Raw genomic sequence first — 21,742 nt, 5'->3', positions numbered from 1 at the left:
TCGCCCCCGCCCATGGTCACACTGACCAATCAGAACACGGCTGTCATTCCGACCAATCAGAAAGTAGGATCGCTGCGTCTGTCGGACCGTTTCCTCAGCGTCAGTTCTTCATTCACAGTCTTTATTATTAGTCCTAACAATCAACTGAGGGATTAGTGCCGCCCACCCGCGGCTCTGATTGGTGGGTTGGCCTTGAGCCGGCCCCTGTGATTGGCGCGCAGGGGCATTGAATGCTCATTGGCCAGTGGGGCCGTCACTCACGCGGCACTTCCGGAGGCCAGGCAGCAGCTTCCGGTGATGGCGGTCAGGGCCTGTGGCTTCGTTATCTTCAGAAGGTTCACCCGGGGTTTGACCTCAAAATCTCAGGACAGTAGCATTGAGTTCCTGCTCTTACAGACCTCGTACGGGGAGCACCACTGGACGCCTCCTAAAGGTGAAGCTGAGGGCCTCGCGTCCAGGGGGCGGCGAGAAATCCTGGGTCAAGCAGAGCCTGACTCAGCCCCTCCCTGATCCCAACCCCCTCTGGAACTCTCCCTCAATCCCTCCGCCACGTCCTCTCCCACTTCAACCACAAATCCCACCCGAAGACCTTCCTCTTTTTTTTGATCGTACTTACGGTCACCCCCACACACACACACACACCGCCTCGGGCTCGTTGTCAGACTCCACCGCCGTCAAGCGCTCCGGGGCGCGACCCCGTGTAAAGGGCGCTATTATAAATGCAAGTTGTTGTTGTTGTTGTTGTGCTGCAGGAGAGTTAATTGAAATCATCACTCACGTTAGGTATTGGCAGTCATAAAGCGCTCCTCAGCTTTAGCCACTCACTCATTACCGGCTGTGCATCGCATTACTATTAGTGGCTTTGGTAGATCGAGTCGAGTACAATTTGTAGGTGGTCTATAAAGATGTTTCTATGTGTAGAACCATCCATGTGATGGTTCATCCTTATGTGTACACCCACGATATGGCTCACTCTCCCTTGCAGTGTACTGGGTATCCTCTGTGTTGAATCCTGACTACTGAATGCAAGTCACTATAACTAGGTATAACTTGACTAATGAGTTCTACCACGACCACAGGTACTACCAATTATTCTTTAAATCAAAGCAAATTGGGAAGCTTCAGTCAATCAGGTGTATTTTTCACCTTTGTGACTTAGGCTGATCCTGTTTGTGTTTTACAATTCTGTTTTACAATTAATTTTAATTAAGATTACATTTGTATAGCGCCTTTCACGTCAGGAAGATGTCCCAAGTCGCTGGACAGAGTACAGCATTTCAGCAAATCACACTTAAACTACACACGTTAGCAGCCGCTTGTAATGGAATTAATGTAAAAGTGCACAAAGAACCAACCTCTGACTACTACAACAACATCAACAAAATCACATTTGTATACCGCCTTTCACGTCAGGAGGACGTCCCAAGGTGCTGGACAGTGTACAGCATTTCAGACTCGAGCTGAGGTTGGGGGGGAGAAAGGGGGTGGCTGATGGCATGGTCGAAGAGGAGGGTCTTGAGGCGAGACTTGAAGGAGGCTAAGGAGGGGGCGAGGCAGAGTGATTGGGGGATGGAATTCCAGAGGTTGGGGGCAGAGTGGTTGAAGGCTCTCCCGCCAGTGGTGGGGTGGGTGGGAGGGGGAACGTGGAGCAGCCAGAGCCGGCTGAGCGGAGAGCGCGGGCGGGTTGATAGGGGGTTAGGAGGTCGCAAAGGTAAGGTGGGGTGAGGCCATGGAGGGCTTTGTAGGTGAAGACCAGGATCTTGAACTGGATCCTCTGAAGGATAGTGAGCCAATGAAGTCGGGGGAGATGGGGTCACGGAGTTTGGTGCTGGAGAAGACACGGGCTGCAGAATTCTGGATTGTCCGCAGCCTGTGGAGGGAGGAGTTGGGAAGGCCGACAAGCAGGGCGTTTGCATAGTCGAGCCTGGAGGTGATGAAGGTATGAACAAGAGTTTCAGCGGCCTGAGGGGTGAGGTAGTGGTGGAGTCGGGCCATGTTACGGAGGTGAGGGAAGGCGGAGCGGGTCATGGCTTGGATGTGGGGGAGAAAAGACAGTTGAGGGTTGAACAAGACACCGAGGTTCCTGACTGACTTGGTGAGTTGATGTGCAACCATGGAGGTTGATGCTGCCAGAACCTGAGATGCAGAGCCGCTGGCGTGAGCCAATCAGGAGGGCCTCAGTCTTGTTCACATTCAACTGTAGCAAGTTTGCCCTCATTCAGGACTTGATGTCCGACCGGCAGTCTGTCAGGACAGCAGTGGTCCTGGAGTTGAGGGTGGAAGCAGAAAAATAGATACTACTCATTAATAGTCAGAGCACGTATCTTTGTTATCATCGGGTTGAAAAATAGCGACTGCGAGCACATGATGCTCCTTTTTTGGGAATTGAGCACCTCCCCGAATTAGGGTACCCAATGATAATTGTATTAAACCAATTACTTGATGTAATTGATGCCTTTTTTATGGTCCAATCATAGCCTTGGCTCATCGGTAGGACCTGTAAGGGCAGTCACCCCAGTCACTGGGGTCAGGGAGTCATCCCACTCCGCTCCTGTTAAGCCTGCAAAACAAAGCCCTAACGGGTAGAGTGGTGCTAGCTGTACAAGCAGCGGGAAAGCTTACCAGACAGCAATATCAATGGCAAGCTATGCATTTTTAGCTGGTTAGACTCCAGCAGTTCCAACACACACTCTGGGGTCCCCAAGCCTTGGCAACCTGTCCCTAACATTTTCTGGAATCAGGTAACCAGGATGCGTCCCTCCAGGGAGAGAGTGTGCATTCCATTCCAACAATCTATCCCTGAGATTTCCATGTGTAGGTGGGATGCATTTCCATGTGTAGGTGGGATGCACGGTGATGGGTGCATGTCGGACATCCAGCTGATCACCCAAAAAATCACTTTCTAAGTGTTCAAATAATCTATTGATTTAACTGTACAGATTGTTTTTTTTCAGTTTTTACACCACAATTTTTCACTGTTAAAATTGCCCACTGACAACAACAACTTGCGTTTATGCATTGACAGAGCTTAAAGGTCTCCCCCTTTTTCTCTTAAGGTCACGTTGATCCAGGAGAGGATGATTTTCAAACCGCACTTCGTGAAACAGAGGAAGAAGCAGGATTGAAAGCTGAAGAGTTTCATGTGCTTGATGGGTACAAGAAAGTGTTAACCTACAAAGTAAAGGAAAAGCCCAAAACTGTTATCTATTGGCTGGCAGAGCTGAAGGACTATAACACAGAAGTAAAACTGTCTCATGAGCATCAAGCATTTCAATGGTTAAAAGTGGATGAGGCCTGTAAGTTAGCTAAATATCAAGATCTGCAGAATCTCCTGAAAGAAGCTCATCAATTCATCTCCACAATTAAGTAAAGTCAAGATTGTATATATTCAGTTGACCTAAGTGTGGAAAGATGTTTGACTTTTTTTTAATAAAAAGCAGAAGAAAGGAAATCTGTTCTCAATGTGATTGTTCACTTGGAATTGGATGCTGTAAATAATGATTAATTATGGATGATTATGTTATGTATGATCATAACCATAAGTGTTCATTCATATGATTATGGGTAATGTACTCGCTGTTGTTTAATAAGGAAAATGGGCAATTGAATGACCTATGAAACCCCTGAAGTAAGCGGTGAAATGGAACCTAGGGGTCAGCAGGGTGGTGGTACAAACTGGTTTTAAAGCTACCAAAGAAGTTAGACGAAGTTACATTTTCCAGAACAAAGAAACATGTCAGAGTAGCAGTTTCAAGGTCTTATGAGGGAGGCTGGTACACACCAGATAAGACAGCTCAAAGAATGATGCGCAGATGCGAAGAGAGGGTTAAGGAAGGGTCACGGTATCATCCCGTGCCAAAACCCTTTTGACTTAACTAGTTTAACAATAGACAGAGGTCAAGTAAGGAAGGGAAGAAAATGCTGACTTGAGAGCATTCCAGGGAAGAACTAATTGAATTTAAAAACAAGTGGATCAGGAGACTAAAACGTCAGGGAGATAAGGAAAAGAGGACAATGGCCGACAAGACCTGGTCTTTGTACGGACGCTCCTAGAAGTATAAATATAGGAAGTCAAGAGGTAGCAAGTGAGAACGACTCCTTGGAGGACGAGCAGGAGGGCTGAAGGAGGGAGAACCACAAGGACTCCTAGTTAAAACTCCGACCAGCGAGCAGGCAGTCTGTCCAGATAATCACTGGGTGACTCAGGAGAGCAGGAGGAGAGAGCCTGAGAACGTCCGTCAAGATGATTACTCGACTGACCAGAGAAGGGCACCACGCACATTCCAAGAGGGATAGCTGAGTGAGCCAAGTATCTGAGGGAGAGAGAGAGATCCTGCTACAAGAGCTGGGGGCCAACAGAGTGCACACTGCATACCGGTCCAAAACTCGTTGCTGGAGTATCCTATCGTGATCCTACTGAAGCGGCTGCTAGTTACCGGTAGTATAGTGATACGCACACTCACGCATCCATACACGACACACCTTCTTTCTTGTACCCACTGTGTTAATCTTATATGATTTTATTAGTTGTATACTTTTCTTAAATAGTATTCGCGATCAGGATGCTATGATTTCCTCATAAATTAGTGTTGCGAGCCAGTTGGGGTAATCATGATTATGATAGTCGTCTGTGAACATATTTGTTAACCATATTGACTCAAGTGCGTTCCTGTTTTAATCGGGTGTTGTTGAGCCTGGAGTTCCTACTATAACTTTTAACCTAACATTGTACTGATCAGTATATTTTCAAGTATATTCGGAAACTTAAATAAACCCTATTAAACAACCATTGGTCTCCGAGTCTTGATTGTATCGATTCTAAGCAGCCCTGCGAGAGTTAACAGTGTTCTTTCTTGCTTTCATCTCAAGGCAGTGACTCATGCTGGATACAACCCCACAACTCTGGAGCTCCTGCAGACAATGTTAAACATTTGCCAATTGGTTTATTTCAGCCCTCAATGCAAATTCACACAAAACCTGGAGATGCACAAGAATGTGCTGCTTCATTGACATTATCCTGGCAATAAATATAAAAAAGCATTGATGTACTTGCACAGACCCATTTTGTTAAAAGTGCTGGTTCATTGGCAAATTTAGTTATTTTCAAGTAACCATCAGTAGTCAATTTAAGAATTGATTTGGATTCAAAAATATTTCAGACCATTGTACTTATTATTTAATGTACTTTTTCCACGTCAGCCCTTCAGCTCTGTTGTGGGAATAATCTGGACTATGGCAGGGTGAAACCTTGGGCAAATTTCCTTACTCCACATGTCTGGTAATAATCCCTCAAGAAAAAATAAAATAATGAATTGGTCACTCAATCTAAGGCTGTTTGTGAGACACTGCTGTGCGCAATTGGCTGCTGCATTTCGCCCACAAATATATAGTCTATTCACTTTACAGTATATTCTGTGAAGCACTTTGAGACGTCTAGAAGATGTGAATAGCACTATATGAAATGCAAGGATTATTATTATTATTTCTCTGTATTTTGTGACATCCAGATTAATAAATATTAGCCAATATTGGGGCTATTCTTCAATTGACAGTTTTGATAGTCAGTGTCCATGGGCTTTGTGGAGTCCTGTAGAGTATTTGTCAGAGCATTCAAGCAGGGCGAATCCTTAGGCGATTTTCCTGACTCCACACTCCTCTGTAGCAGTAACGAGGAATCTGGTTGTTAGTTGATTAGCAGATTACTTTCTGTGGGTAATAATCCCTTAAAAAAATAATTTGGTCACTCAATCCATGACTATTTCTGGGACACTGCTGTGCGCAATTGACTGCCGCGTGTTGCCCACAAAACATATAGTCAATTCACTTCACAGTGTATTCTGTGAAGCACTTTGAGATGTCTCAATTACATTATAAGGCCTATATCAAATGCAAGGATTATTACTATGTGTGGGGGAGAATCAAAATTGTGCCTGATCCAATCTTTGTTCAATCATCCATGCTCTGCTGGGTGTAGCAGCAAGCACTAGGGGAGGGATACACAGTAATTAGGGTGGATGGAAGTCTAAGCTTTCACTGGAATGTAGTTTTGTGGGAGTACTGCATTGTTGGATGTCCTGTCTTTTAGATGAGACATTAAACACAAGTTCTTGTCGTCAGAAATGGGATGTTAAAAGTTCCATAGTGTTTGAAAACAGAAGGGAATTTTTCCCTGTGTCCTGATCAACAGTCCCCAGATTAATTGGTCATTCGTTTCTTGGCTGTATTTGCCTGTAAAATCCAGTCACTACACTGTACAGAAAATTGTAAAGCTCTTAGTGCAATAAGGCCCCATATCAAATGCAACAATTATTTATTACACTGCAGCTTCGATATACCAGGATGTTTGGGATCCATAAAATCCCAACCCACTTTATAGCAAGGAACGATGGCGGGTTTGAATGTATTTGTGTGCAACCAGAACAGCTGCTGGCCAAGTCCCTTGCTAAAAGACAAAATGCCGGACTTACGGCTCATCGGGTTACTGCAATGTCATTTCCTATTTTTTTACACACAAGCATAACAGAGACATTGGCGGCAACCTGAAGCAAATGAACTTTTGCCTTTTTTTTAAAGTGAAAAACTGAATTGGTTGACTTTTGGGTCATGAAGTTGCTGCTGAGATGCAATAATAATAATAAAAATAATCCTTGCATTTGATATATAATCATAATAATCCTTGCATTTGATATAGTGCTTTTCGCGTCTTCTCGACGTCTCAAAGCGCTTCACAGAATATGCTGTAAAGTGAATTGACTGTATATTTTGTGGACGAAACGCAGCAGCCAATTGTGCACAATCGTGGATTGAGTGTCAAATTATTATTATGTACACACACATACACAGAATGGTTGAGAAAGAAATGCGTACAGACAGGAAACTCATTAACTGAATGACTGGTTTTGCTTGTGTGTTATTAAACTAAGAATTTCTTAAAATGGCAGAATGACAAATAACAGAGCCTACGTAAGATTGCTTCTTTAATGAACGGTACATTTAATACAGAGGTCAACGGTTTTTACCATATTCTCAGTTCACCTTTTTGTAAAACGAATCATGTCCTAATGATACGTTTTATGAGTCTCCCGAAGCTCATTTTGCACATTATGGGTTTGAGAAATAGAAGAAAACTATTGGAATATGAATAAGAGAAGCAAATGTTCAATCAATGAATATCCCAAACAGATACTGGAGATTAATCTCAGAACCCAGAGAGTTATCCAGGCACACATCTACATGCAATTAATCCTCTTAAATGCTACGTAAAAGCCATTGTCAAATGTTACAGATTGATTCTTCAGTTCAGGCCCTTCTCAATGAGTTAGTGAATCATAGAATACACAGAATGTACAGCATTCTGGCCATTCAGACTACTAGTCCATACCGGTGTGTATACATTACATGACCCCCCCCAACCCCCCCTCATACCCCACTATTCCCTTATTCCCCTTTCTCACTTAATTGACAATATTGATAGATCTCCCTCATACTTCGACAATTTTGTTTAGTCTCCCAAGTGAGATGAGGGAGTAAGGATAATTTAGTTCCAGAATAATGAAATTATAGAAATTCTAGTCCAGGAGGATCGACATTCAACTCATAGGGTCCCATTATGCGTTCTAACTCGTGAGTGCACCAAAACAGATTGTGGCAATGTAGATAGTGAGTGGCTCAAACTGCAGCTGACTTGTGTCATGCTCAGGACTGCAATTTGTCAGTGTGATCAGTTTTATTTTTTTAAAAAAAAGTAGCACCTATCTCAATTTCTATGAAAATATCCAGCTTTATGTCTATAGGAGAGGAGAATGAACGGTTAGATCCGTTTCTAATCCATTACAAAATCTTTTGGCTATTGTAGTTTTGGAAAATACCTAATTGAAGGACAAAAGATGCTTCAGAAAGATTTCTGAATTTGCGATCAGGCACTCTATCACTAAGTATGGAATGAGTCTCTGGAGTGCTGTTTTGTACTATGTAATATTTGCAAAATGCTTATGCTCTTGTCAAGTGCATACCTTAATCACTATATTAACACAAGGCAAGTCCGACTACAGTTTTTAGAGCTTGAACTCACAACTTTCTGGCTCAGAGGCAGGAGTGCTACCACGTGAGCCAAGTTGACATGTGACATAACTGTTGTGAGGGGGTTGGGTGGTGGTNGGGGGGAAGAGAGTACAAACAATAATGTAAAGTTGTGGAGTAAAGGCATAATAAGTTTGTGTTTCAAACACAAATTTCTAAAACAGGCTTACTATCCTATTTTCCAGTCATTGCAATTTTCTTTTACCATTTTATCATGTTACTGAGTATCAAAAATAACTCCCGCAATGTCTCAGTGAGTCTTCCCAGTGAGTAGCTGAGCCATAAAAAAAGTCTCACTTGCTAATGCTGTTTTGGCTGAGTTAGCTAGTCTCACTCAGGGTGGCAGTAGAGATTCTACATTTGAAGACGAAAAAAATCTAAAAAGCTTCATAGTTCTAACAGTAACACCATTGCCTTAAAATCTGGAACTGTGCAAAACATTTTGGAAATTTCTTAAATTCAGTCTTAATTTGGAGGCTGAATTTCCGCAGTTCTTAAGATTTTTCAAACATGACAAACGGGCATAAAGCTCAAGTAGATTAAAAATTTGGGGTCTCTGATCACCATCCCCGCCCACACATACATACTCGATCAGCGATAGTTCCTTCAGAGTTGCCAGGTGTATTCTTATAGTGCACTGCAGCAACCACACACACCTAACATACTAATAGCCACTGCAGTAATTGTTATTATCAAACAGTGGCGTTATCTTGCCGTCCTTCCATTCGATCATTATTTCCCCATGTCTTAACGATGGGGAACGAGATTTATTGTGCTGAAGTTTCAGACTGGTTGTCAAGGATGTTTTTTCATCTCCTGAGTCAGCGATCTCTGTGATGTTTAACATCTTCCTTTTCCTGATCAAAATAAACATGTTTGTTAGTGAGGCTTTGTTGCATGACGGTGAACCCCTTATTTGGTTCATCTGCGGTCACTGCCATAAAGATTCATCATTCGCTCTAGAAAACAATTACATTGTTTAAAAAAGATTATGCCCAGATTTTAAATGTTTAATCTTTTAATACTTTGCATACAGAGTCCCCCCACCCCCACCTTCCCACCAACTTGGCGTCAGCTGCAAATGTAAATACCTTGCACTGAGTCTGCAAATCTAGGTCATTAATTTATAAAAGGAACAGGTAGGTATCCCAGTACAAACGTATGAGGCATACATCTGCCCATTTTCACCTAATTCCCCTAATAACTACTCTCTGCTTTCCTCCCTTCGGGCAATTTTGGAATTCATGTCCATGTCTTACCTTTAATGCCCAGTGACATCAATTTGTGAAAGAGCCTCTTATGTGGTGGCTTGACAATTGTCTTTTGGAAGTCTAGATGCACTAAATCAGATGGCTTTGCAGTGTAAATTTGGGATTTCACCTCATCAAAAAAGTCTACAGGACTGGTCTCCCATTTTTGAACCCATACTGGCTATAAAATGTATTAGATTATTTTTATCCAAGTAATCTTCCTCTTTTTGATTGACTCATCAGTTTTCCAATTATTGAGACCAATCTTTTGGGTCTGTACTAGTCTGTAGTTACCAGGTATGGCTCTCTCATCTTTCTTGAATATGGGAACCATATTTGCTTGCAAACCTCACCAGTGATGATCGACTCCTTCTTAATACCTGTCAGTGCTGTACAAATCTCCCACCTTGACTTTCTATGTATTATAGTTCACCCATCCTGGTGAATTAATTGGTTTTCAACCTCTTGAACACAATGAGTTTACAGAGGGGCAGGAGTAGATGGGAGAAAACATCACAAAATGTCCTCACATTCACATGCCCTTCCTCCCACTGCTTGGCAAAATGCTGATGATATTTCTCTCTGACTTCCTTTGATTCAATTCCACTCACAGAGATCAGGCTTATTCTGTCTCTGGAAGAGTTCCAGTCCTCACTCGGAGTGGGTAAAGCAGAAATGAACTGCTTCTTTGTGCAAGTTCCACGAGATCCTGAAATGTCTCCAGAACAATAGGAATGACCTTTAATTCTGATTGTATACTGGACAGTTCTGGGTGGAACAAAGGTGCTGAAAAGGCTCCATTCATGTTCCCATGACATTGGATCAAACACAAACAGACTGATAAATAAAATTTACAGTTGCAATTTTTTAAAAAAACTCCTCTCTCTTGAAAGTGTTTTTCTCCCTACCTTTACAACAACTTGCACTTATATAGCACCCTCCACTGGTGGAGCCTGACCAGAACTGGTGAGATGTGGGTACAGAGTTTGGTCTGGGTAAGAATGCAGGCGGCAGAGTTCTGAATGAATAGTGGAGTTGGGGAGACCAGCGAGGAGTGTGTTTGAGTAATCCAGGCTGGAGGTGACAAAACCATGTACAAGGGTTTCGGCTGCATTTGGGGTAAGGTACGGTCGGAGGCAGAGGTGGAAGAAGGTGGTCTTGGTCAGGGACCATATGTGGGGGAGGAAGGACAGCTGGAGGTCGAACCGGACGCCTAGATTGCGCACTGGTTCGGTGAGTCTGAGGAAGAGCCCAGGGAGGTTGGGGAGTTCAGATCCGCAGGAATGAAGATGTTAATGGGAACCAAGGTATATGGCTTCTGTCCGGTCCATATTCAGCTGCAGGAAGTTTACACTCAACCTGCTGTCTGCCAGACAAGCTGATAGCACATTGGCTGACCTGGAGTTGGTACTGGAGGAGGCAAAGTAGATTTGTGTGTCATCCGCACGCACACATGTGGAAGTTTACCCTGTGTCTGCAGATGACATCGCCCAGAGGGAGCATATAGATAAGGAAAAGAAAAGGGTCAAGGATGGGGCCCTGGGGTACCCCATAGGTGATCGGGCGGGGATAGGAGGAGAAAGCATTTGCCGAGATGAAATGGAGGCGCTTGGTTAAGTAGAACTCGAACCATGTAAGTGTGGTCCAGTTCCACTAAGGTGGATGAGAGAGGACAGATGGTGGAGGAGGATGGCATGGTCGACTGTGTCGAACGTGGCAGAGAGATCCAGGAGGACAACAACAACAAGATTCCATTTATAAAGCGCCTTTCACGTCAGGAGGACGTCCCAAGGCGCTGCACAGTTGGGTCATGACCCGAGCAGGGGGAAATGGTCAGGGCGAGGGGAGGGAAGGGAGGGAGCGAGGAGGGGGGAAATGGTCAGGGTGAGGGGAGGGAAGGGAGGGAGCGAGGAGGGGGAAGAGAGTCGAGAGGGGAGCTGAAGGCTCGGTCAAAGAGAAAGGTTTTGAGACCGGCCTTGAAGGAGGAGAGGGAGGAAGCAAGGCGAAGGCACTGGGGGATGGAGTTCCAGAGCCTAGGGGCTGAGAGGCTGAAGGCCCGACCACCGATGGTAGGGCGATTGGGGCGGGGGACGTGGAGCAGACAGGAGCCGGAGGAACGGAGGGTACGGGCAGGTAGGTAGGGGGATAGTAGGTCAGAGAGGTAGGAGGGAGCAAGGCCGTGAATGGCCTTGTAGGTGAGGATGAGGATCTTGAAATCAATCCTCTGGGGGATGGGGAGCCAGTGGAGGCGAGCGAGGATGGGTGTGATGTGGTCCCGAAGCCTGGTGCGGGACAGTACACGAGCTGCAGAGTTCTGAATGACCTGCAGCTTGTGGAGGGAGGTGGCAGGAAGGCCGGCGAAGAGAGAGTTCCCATAGTCCAGCCTTGAGGTGACAAAGGCGTGAACCAGGGTTTCAGCAGCGTGAGGGGTGAGGTAGTGCCGTAGCAGCGTGAGGAGGCAGAGGGATCCCTGGTCACAGATAGAGAGGACGTCGGTTTGTGACTTTGAAAAGCGCTATCTCTGTGCTGTGGGCAGAGCAAAAACCAGACTGCAGGAGCTCGAGAAGGGAATGGATGGAGAGTTGTGACTGAAGTTGACCTGCAACAATGCATTCCAGGACTTTGGCAAGGAAGAGTAGGTTGGAACTGGGACGGTAGTGTGAGAGATTACAGGGATCAATGGTGGATTTTTTGAGGAGGGGTGTGATGACAGCGGTTTTCAGGGAGTGTGGAAAAGAGCCTGAGGAGAGAGAGTGGTTGACCGCGTTGGCCAGCAGGGGGAAAGAGGAGGGGAGTTGAGTGTGAAGAAGTTTAGGTTTCTTCACACCAGAAGCGAATTTCTGACCAACAGAATTAATATGGTATTCTAATAATAATCCTTGCATTTGATATAGCGCCCTATCACTTGTTCAGATGTCTCAAAGAGCTACGCAGAATATACTGTATTGGTTTGACTGGGTATTTATTAAGTCCTGAATATAAATGTACGATTGCTTTTTTTTACAAAAACGGAATAGATAGATGGATGCGTGAAGAATAATATTTGACCTCGTCCGAAAACCAGCATGTCCCTCAATTCAGTGCTCCCCCAGTTCTGCCCCAGAGTGTCAACCTGGACTAGGAGCTCAAGCCTCGACATTGGCAGAAACGTGGCAGATGAAGTTTAATGTGGAGAAATGCGAAGTGTTGCATTTTGGTAGGAAGAATGAGGATGGCACAATCTTAAAGGGGGTAAATGAGCAGAGAGACCTGGGGGGCCACATAAGCAAATCTCTCAAGGTGGCAGGACAGGTAGATAAAGCTGTTAAAAAAGCATATGGGATACTAGGTTTTATAAATAGAGGCATAGAATTCAAAACTCAGGAGGTTATGTTGAATATTTATAAAAAGCTGGTGGTTTACCAGGATGGTACCAGGAATAAGTTATGAGGTCAGGTTAGCAAAACTAGGATTATTCTCCCTAGATTAGAGAAGATTAAGAGGCGATTTAATAGAGATTTTCAAGATCGTGAGAGGATTTGATAGGTTAAATCAAGAAAAACTGTTTCCACTGGCATGTGGGTCAGTAACCTGAGGACACTGATTTAAGGTAGTTGTTAATAGAAACAGAGGGGAGGTTAGGAAAACATTTTTCACCCAGCGAGTTGTTCGGATCTGGAATGCATTACCTGAAAGAGTAGTGGAAGCCGATTCAATAACAACTTTTAAGAGAGAAGTAGATGGGTATTTGGGGAGGACAAGATTGTAGTCTATGGAGAGAAAGCGGACCAGTGGGATTGAGTTGAATTGCTCTTTTCGTAGCCGGCGCAGACGCGATGAACCAAACGGCCTCTTTCTGTGCTGTATGATTCTATGATTCAGCTGAACTTATAGCATTCCGATACAGAGGCAAGAGAGTAAGGCCAATCTTACAGAAATATTTGATTAATGCTTTAGATTTTGTAACAGACAAATTGTGTAGTATTTACTTATCTGGTATCTGGGAAACAAAGCCATTTTAACTACTGTTGAATGAATCCTTGAACCTAATCTCTATAACTGAACCCTTTGTGTGAAGAGGAATACAGAAGACTAAAATTCACACTTACTTATTGTGAATGATGTTCAGTGTCAATATGATTAGTCCCAGAATCAGTGCTATAAAACCCAGAATCAGCATGGCAATTTTCCAGGTAGAGCCTTAAAGGACAGAGATAGTAATTAGTATCAGTAATTCACACAGGATTTTAGGAATTATCTATTGGGACAACACTCCAGTGCAGTGCTGGGTGTGAGCTGTTGGAGGTGCCGTCCTTCAGATTAAACATTAAATCAAGGTGCGGTTTGCCTATTCAGGTAGACGTTAAAGATCCCATGCCATGATTTGAAAAGTGAAATTAGTTTCTCTCAGTATCTTGGCTAACATCTCACAAATAAAATTGGTCACTCACTTCAGGGCTGTATATGGGACATTGCTGTGTGCAAATTGGCTGCCAAGTTTGTCTATTGAAATGGATAAAAACATTTTTCATGATGTCCTCACAACATGAAAGGCGCTAAATCAAATACAAGGATTCTTATTGTCATAAACAAAGTTAAAATACAAATTACAATCTGACCAGCAGGGACACGCAGGAAGGAGATTTATATAATCAATAGATATCATCTGAAACCGTCCTTAATTTACAGATAACTTTATTCTTATTCTGACGGCTATTAGCTGTGAGTTGGGAATCTTAGAGTTCAGGAGAAGTGAACCTGAGATTTGGTATTCTTTTGTAAGCTTCACATAAGCAATTTGTTGGCTATTCTCCTTTGTTAAATAAATTAAATAAATAAAGCCTTGAAAACACAAATTTATCCGGTGAAGATAAGGAGAAAAACCTCCCTTCTCTTTTCAAATAGTGTCTTAGGATCTTTACTGTCCACCTGAACAGGCAGCAGGACTATGTTTCTCCAGCAATGCACTGGAGTGTCCGAGTCGAGAATGTGACTTCAAAGTCCTGACATGGATCTTAAAAAGAACATCATTCTCACCACAATACCTCCTGACTTACCATCGTCCGTCCTGGTGATCCTCACGGTTCTATCATGTTCTCTTGCTGATGTGATGACTTCAAAAACAGGGTAGGTGGTGTAAGATGCGGCACTTGTCCTAGAAATTTGGGTTGATTGTTCAGTTTGTCTTGTCTGGGCTTCTGAAACATCGGCGAGAGAACCTGGAAATCAAAGAGCTAACAATCGACTCATATTCCTTGGTACCTATCAGGTTCTGATGTAAAAGTAATGAGAATCGACCCAAAAATGTCTTCATAAAATGATACAACTAAATGGGATGAGCGAGTCAGTAATAACAACCACAAAAGGTTAGACAAAAAGTATTAGAAAAGCCCAACATAGTCGATATGTCCGTGCCTTGTTGATGGTTCTTGACCCTAGATACTTGCCCTCCCGGCACATCCTCAATCTCCTCGATTTCCAGAACCCATTTCTAAAGGGATCTTCCAGCAGCTGCAGTATTTTGTTTTATACAGGGATCTTGTTCGTGATATTCACTAAAGGTGGGGGGTGGGGTGGGTGGTGGTGGTGGCGAGTGAACACTGATTGCGATTTCACGAAAGCCATACAACTTACTGTCACAAAATATAGTGTAAAATGAATTGATTGTTTATTTTGTGGGCGAAACGCAGCAGTCAATTGCTCACAGCAGTACCCCACAAATAGATGTGGATTTACCAAGTGAAATGAAGGAAGGAAGTGGATTGATTGTAAGGATGATGTCTCAGAGCTCTCTGCAGGATTTGCTGTGAAATGTATTGAAATGTTCTTCATTTCTAAATCGTCAGTCCAGCTCTCCAAGGGTTAAAGGTCCAATTTATTCTTTGCATAAACCCTTTCAATAAATAGAGCAGCTGGGAAGGAGAAATACACCACAAGAATGTGCTTACTCCATAGCAACACCAAAAGTGGGACAAAGAATCTAACAAAGTAATAAAGAACCTTTCAAATTAGCCATAGCCACCAAACAAAAACAAAAGACAAAATATCCGCAGTCTGGTTCGTTTTGCACCGAAATTGCGATGCCGTTAACAGATCCAGACTTGGAAGAAAGAATCTCAAAGTACCTCTATCTCTAGAGAAAGGGCTGCTGTTGTGGTTGCTCTTCCGTGCACCAGTAATCGCTGCAAGACTAGTCTGCATTACTGCTCTGAATATTCAAGCACATTTACAGTCAAGTCACTAACACGAGCACTGAACTAACAAACAGCTGACTTGCCCCGTGAGGGACTGTAAGGCTGCACGATGTCATTTATGGGTCCCTTCGCCTCCCTCTCTCCCTTGCCTCCTTCAACGCCCATCTTAAGACCCTCCTCTTTGACCGCGCCTTTGGTCACCCTCCTACTCTCCCTGCCCTCCACCCTCCCAATCCCACTCCACTGCTCGGGTGCAATTCCCTGACTGTCCAGTGCCTTGGGTTGTCCTTCGACGTGAAAGGCGCTATGCAAATGTAATTTGCTGTTATTGTTGTTGCTGTTGTAAGAACGGGCCCTGAATCTATGATTGCTTATTGAACTTGCCCCCTCCTCCCTCCACCCTGCCCCTTCCTCCCTCCATCTTGCCCCGTCCTTCCCTATTTTCAGATCATGCCTTCAATGGTTAAGATTTTCCTCTTCCACCGTGCCTTCGGTGTTGTGCTCCGCCACTGTCAAGTGGACCGAAACACTATCCTGCATGAAGGACGCTAGATAAATGCAAGTTGGTGTTTGAAAACTTGAAAACTTGTGATCTCAGGCACGCAGAGCCAGGCTAAGCTGGTTGCCTTCAAGGAGGGAGAGAAAAATCAGGGGAGTCACTCAGGTGACAATGTTGCCCAGTGGTCACACAGCTGGACGCATCAAATGGCTGGCTATCCTTTCATCAGTAAAATGTTACACAACAGGAAAGATCTGAGTAAAAATGCAAAACAAAGTTATCCTTTTATCTCACAAAACCTATTTAAAACCACTTTTTCTCTATTCCTTGGGTCCTTCAAAGTAACAATTGAATAACCAATGCTTTCTGTAACTAATAATCCCTCCAAAAAAACAAAACAATAATAAATTGGTCATTTTCAATCCATGACTGTTTGTGGGACACTGCTGTGCACAATTGGCTGCCACGTTCGCCAACAAATATACAGTCAATTCACTTTACAGTATATTCTGTGAAGCGCTTTGGGACGTCTAGAAGATGTAAAAAGCGCTATATCAAATGCAAGGATTATTATTATAGATGCAAATCATCAAGAATCATTTCAACACTTACAGACTTATTCTTGGCTACGTTATCTAATCTAAAGAGCAGGGGAGAAAAAGCTTGATGGTCACAGTGCCTTGAAGTTAATATCTGTAAACCCAATCTGTGAAGTTAATTTAAAAGCACAGGCAAAACAAATACAATTGAACTACAGTATTTCTATTCTACTAGATGTGACTGTGAAGGTTTCTACAGCTGAAAGATGGATGAGGGTTACGTGAGTTGATTGAGATTCTCTATGTTAAGCCTACAAATAATCAGGCATTTGGTCTTCTGAATGCCAGAGTTAGGTAGATCTTACTTTCCGTCTGACGTAGCTCTGAGACCGTCACCTCGAGAGGACTCTCTTGTTGGTGTGTGTCATGGTTGGCTTCACCACAGATAGACTTTTCTTTCATAGTTCTCCATTTGCTCGATTTGCCTTTTTCACTCGACACGTACATTTTGTGTGTCCTGTGCCTTACGTTGAGGTGTAAGCTGAAACCTTCTAGAGTTAAGTGACCCCGTTTGCTGCAGGCCCATGCTTGAGGTTGACCGTTGCCACAGGGCCCCAGTCTGACGTGCCCCAACTCTTTTGCTTTAAGCACCATCAGGCACCACTTTGTGGCAAGACTGATGATGGACTTTGTGCGGAAGTCCCATCTCCAATGCTGGTGCTCAGATTCTGGGTTGCAGTCAGCCAGAGATACTCTGATGCTCTCATTGTTTGCATGGATGCATTTGTCTAGACGGACATTCTTGATGCTGAAACCTACAACATTTAATAGTGGAAGTAGAATTTTAAAAAGGCAAAACGTTAACACACCAAAGAGGAATATTCAACTCTATAGACACACATATTGGTTACAATACTATGTCAAGAGAAAAGCCACCACTTATTCAAAGCGTTTCCCTGGATCTTGTAGTGTCCCTCATGTGTAGAATAATTCAATTATATCAGTATCCATGTCAAAACAATCTGATTTAAGATAGAACAGCACTGGAATTAGCAGTAATATGTAAAAATCAGAACAAAGTTATTTATTCAAGCAGCACTCGCCTCGAAAGCAAGAGACCTGGGTTCGATTCCTAGCAGGTCGAAACATTGGGCAAGTTTCCTTACTCCACACGTCGGATAATAATCCCTCAAGAAAAAAAAATAATAATTTGGTCACTCAACCCATGACTGTTTGTTAGACATTGCTGCGTGCAATTGGCTGCCGCGTTTTGCTCACAAATATACAGTCAATTCACTTTACAGTATATTCTGTGAAGCGCTTTGAGACGTCTAGAAGACGTGAAAAGCTCTATATCAAATGCAAGGATTATTATTGTTATTATATTTGCAACCTTCTTGAGTTCCTGGGAATGAAGGAGTTAGAATAGAAGTGGTGCTATGAGTATTGATTTCACCAAATTGAGGATGCAGGGAGTAGGAAGAATGGATATGCCAATTTATATGGAGCTTTACAGGAAGAAGAAAGACAACCTCCTGATGTGGAAGATGCTATACAAAATGCAAGTGTTATTACTATCTGCATCTTCATTTTCTTTCTCTTGCTTTGCAGAATGACATTTGGTAATTCATAACTGATGGTAACAATAACAACAAAATTACATTTGTAAAGCACATTTCACGTAGGGAGGACGCCCCAAGGTGCTCAACAGTCAGTGATCATGACCCGAGCATGGGGGGGGGGGGGCAGGGTTGGGATGAGGGAGGGCTGAGGGAGTAGGAGGGCGGCTGAAGGCATAGTCAAAAACGAGGGTCTTGAGTCGTGCATTGAAGGAGGCAAGAGAGGGAGTGAGGTAAGGGATTGTGGGATAGAGTTCCAAAGAGCGGGAACAGAGAGACAGAGAGACTGAAAGCCTGGCCACTGATGGGTCAGGTCCCGGGTCAGGCGGGAGACCTGGAGACCTGGCAGAGGGAGCAGACAGGTTGATAAGGGGTCATCAGGTCAGAGATGTAGGGGGGGCAAGGCCATGGAGGGCCTTGAAAGTGAGGACGAGGATTTTGAATTCTATCCACTGATTGATGGGGAACCAGTGGAGTCGGGCGAGGGTGGGGGTGATGGGGTCACAGAGCCTGGTGCAGGAGAGAGTTCTGAATGATTTGCAGCTTGTGGAGGGAAGATTTGGCGAGGCCAACAAGGAAGGAGTTCATATAAACCCTATAAAAATGCAATTTCTTTCTTTCTTTCTTTCTTTCTTTCTTTCTTTCTTTCTTTCTTTCTTTCTTTCTTTCTTTCTTTCTTTCTTTCTTCTTTCTTTCTTTCTTTCTTTCTTTCTTTCTTTCTTTCTTTCTTTCTTTCTTTCTTTCTTTCTTTCTTTCTTTCTTTCTTTCTTTCTTTCTTTCTTTCTTTCTTTCTTTCTTTCTTTCTTTCTTTCTTTCTTTCTTTCTTTCTTTCTTTTCTTTCTTTCTTTCTTTCTTTCTTCTTCTTTCTTCTATATTCTAGAGAATATAGGCCCAAATGGTCAGCCTATCCTCGTAACTCATCCCCTTCATCCCTGGTACTAACCTAGTAAATCTACGCTGCACCCCCTCCAAGGCAAGTACATCCTTCCTTAAATAAGGAGACCAAAAACTGCACACAGTATTCCAGGTGTGGTCTCACCAGGCCTATACAGTTACAGCAAGACTTCCCTACTCTTATACTCTAATCCTTTCATAATGAATGCTAACATACCGTTTGCCTTCCTAATTGCTGCTGGCATCTGCAGACTAACTTTCTGTGATTGGTGTACATGGACACCCAGTCCCTCTGGACACTAACACATTCCAATCTCTCCCATTCAAAAAATAACCCGCTCTACTGTTTTTGGCTACCTAGTTGGATGACTTCGCACTTCCCTACATTATACTTCATCTGGCCACCTACCTGCCCAATCACCTAACCTATCTATGTCTCGCTGCATTTTTTTTAATGTCGTCCTCTGTGTTGACACTTCCTCCTAGTTTTGTGTCATCCGCGAATTTAGCTATATTAACTTCAATGTCCTCATCTAGATCGTTGATGTAGATGGTAAATAGCTGAGGCTCAAGAACTGATCCTTGTGGCACTCCAGTAGTCACATCCCGCCAATCTGAAAAGGACCCCGTTTATCCCTACTCCTTGTTTCCTACCCGTTAACCATTCCCCAATCCACGTTAATATGCTCCCCCCAATTCCATGGGCCCTTATCTTTTGGACTAACCTTTTATGTGGCACCTTATCAAATGCCTTCTGGAAGTCCAAATAGACCCTGGGATCCAAGCCATCCGGTCCAGGGGATTTGTCACTTTTTAGTGCTAACAGTTTCCCTAGCACCAATTCTCTAATAATGAAAATTTCCCTAAGTTGCTCCCTGTCCTTATCCCCTTGGTGCATCTCTTTTCTTGGCAGACTTGTTGTGTCTTCTAGAGTGAAGACACACACTCTGGGGTCCCCAGGCCTTGGCTCTTGCCAACCTTCACCTAATAGTCTCCAGGATTAGTTAAGCAGGATGCTTCCTTTCAGGGAGAGAATGAGCATTCTTTTTCGATAAATATCTTGGGAATCTCCATGTGTAAGTGGGATGCGTGAAACTCTCAGTTTGGTTTGGACTTGAAGCACAGTGATGGTTTCCGCGTGTGTCAAAAAAAAAAATTCCAATTTGTAACCAAAAGCTCATCTGGACACAGGGAAAGATAAATCTAGGGTTGGAAGAAATATCCTACATAATTAATCTTTCTAAAGGCATTACAACATTAACTAATCCTTAAATGATAAGAATAAAACACAAAGATCTGCATCGTTAATAAGGACTAAAAGGCAGTGGCAGCATAGGGATTTACCTGAATCAATACTAATATTACACGTAATACGCCAGACACAACTTTAATAGTTTGTACAACAACAACAACAAAATTACATTTATAGAGCTCCTTTCACGTCGGGGAGGACGTTCCAAAGCGCTGAAACAGGATTGCTTATTACTCAAACTCTTTAAATGACTCGATTTTTTGGAAGATTTCCCAGTACAAGTGCTGTCCCCCTGTCCTCCTAAATTAATCTACAAATAAAATATTTTAGAATGTTATTGATATACAATAATAATAATCCTTCAATTTGGAAAGTGCCTTTCAAGTCGAGAGGGCTGTACAATATTTAGCACAGTTTGCCTAAAGAAGTGTCTTCAGGAGAAAATGCTGATCATAATGAGAATAACCAATTTTGTTTCTATCAGGGAAATCAACATAAAACAGTTCATAGCTTATCACATGTCACTTCACACGAGGGAGAGGTGAATAGAAGGGTATGGAAGGAGTAAGGAATGGGTGAAGACTTGTGTGGAGTATAAACACTGGCAGGGACTGGTTGGTCTGATTGACCTGTTTCCGTCCTGTACATTCTCTGTAAATCTTTGTAAAGTGAAGCAGTAGCAGAGACTGAGAGGAGGAGAATGTTGGAGGGAAGAAGCCACTGAACCAGATGCTGTTTCATAAATAAATAAAAAAATAAACAAACCGATAAACAAAAAGTAAATACATCTACTTAATATATTCTTATATTTTTGTATATATTCAATATATTCTGCTTCATAAATAAATAAATAAATCCACTTTACAATATATTCTGTGAGACTTCTCCTTTTCAGAGCTCATTGTCTCAGAGCCAAAGCAAAGTTTATTTCCTGTTGGTGTCAGCTCGTGCCTCCATATATTAAACGACCACGGCAAAGCCTGGCACTGACTCACTGTGGGGAATTTTACTGTGCCAGGCTGTGCCCTGTGGACTGAGGACTCACCTCTAAGAGACGGAGGCATCACGTCCAGGAAGAAAGTATTTTGAAGGAAAGAACTCTCCTATATAAGTTATAAAGATCTCAAAACGATTTATCTTGGGTAGACACTCCTTTCTCTATTGAATAGCAGCCATGATGCAGTGGAGACCGTGGTTTAATGTTTCATCTGAAGGGCAGCTCTCCATTCTCCATTAGTGGGCTGCAGTGTATACAACTGGATTATGATATTAAATCCACATTGAACTCACACCCTTTTCTCCCAGAAGTGAGCATGCTAAGAGCCAAGCTAATACAGTGTAATAATCATAATTGTTGCATTTAGAGTCCAGTAGCTCAGTGGTTAGAGCATTCGCCTCATAAGCAGAGAGACCTGGGTTCAATTCCCAACAGGGCAA

General features: G+C 43.2%; 3 protein-coding genes across 3 annotated transcripts in view; 1 reads left to right on the top strand and 2 right to left on the bottom strand.

The window, feature by feature from the left end:
• The first annotated feature begins 261 nt into the window (after window positions 1-261).
• Window positions 262-4,787, top strand: nudt2 (nudix (nucleoside diphosphate linked moiety X)-type motif 2). The gene is made up of 2 exons (XM_007897151.2): window positions 262-433; window positions 3,057-4,787. The coding sequence occupies exons 1-2, from the start codon at window positions 298-300 to the stop codon at window positions 3,368-3,370; spliced, it is 450 nt and encodes a 149-aa protein (XP_007895342.1). The 5' UTR covers window positions 262-297; the 3' UTR covers window positions 3,371-4,787.
• Window positions 4,788-8,125: 3,338 nt separating this feature from the next.
• Window positions 8,126-17,348, bottom strand: LOC103180987 (the record flags this gene model as incomplete). Its single annotated transcript, XM_042340164.1, is given in 4 exon segments — window positions 8,126-8,936; window positions 13,418-13,508; window positions 14,366-14,527; window positions 16,906-17,348. Coding segments are annotated over 4 exon segments (889 nt in total), but the record flags the coding sequence as incomplete, so codon positions are not given.
• Window positions 17,349-20,738: 3,390 nt separating this feature from the next.
• The window catches only part of nol6 (nucleolar protein 6 (RNA-associated)), a 31,094-nt gene continuing 30,090 nt past the window's right edge, over window positions 20,739-21,742 (bottom strand). The window contains exon 22 of the mRNA XM_042331923.1: window positions 20,739-20,782. Coding sequence (XP_042187857.1) covers window positions 20,739-20,782 — 44 coding nt within the window. The remainder of the gene's footprint in view (window positions 20,783-21,742) is intronic.

The sequence above is a fragment of the Callorhinchus milii genome, unplaced genomic scaffold (genome assembly GCF_018977255.1).
Source record: "Callorhinchus milii isolate IMCB2004 unplaced genomic scaffold, IMCB_Cmil_1.0 Scaffold1, whole genome shotgun sequence".
Taxonomy (NCBI): domain Eukaryota; kingdom Metazoa; phylum Chordata; class Chondrichthyes; order Chimaeriformes; family Callorhinchidae; genus Callorhinchus; species Callorhinchus milii.
This window is presented reverse-complemented; position numbering and strand designations above follow the sequence as displayed.

Bases quoted from the DNA above. Each gene is read 5' to 3' on its own strand.
- nudt2 (XM_007897151.2), top strand. From the start codon at position 298: ATGGCGGTCAGGGCCTGTGGCTTCGTTATCTTCAGAAGGTTCACCCGG. The intron at 434-3,056 runs GTGAAGCTGAGG...TTTTCTCTTAAG, and splicing joins CCACTGGACGCCTCCTAAAG to GTCACGTTGATCCAGGAGAG.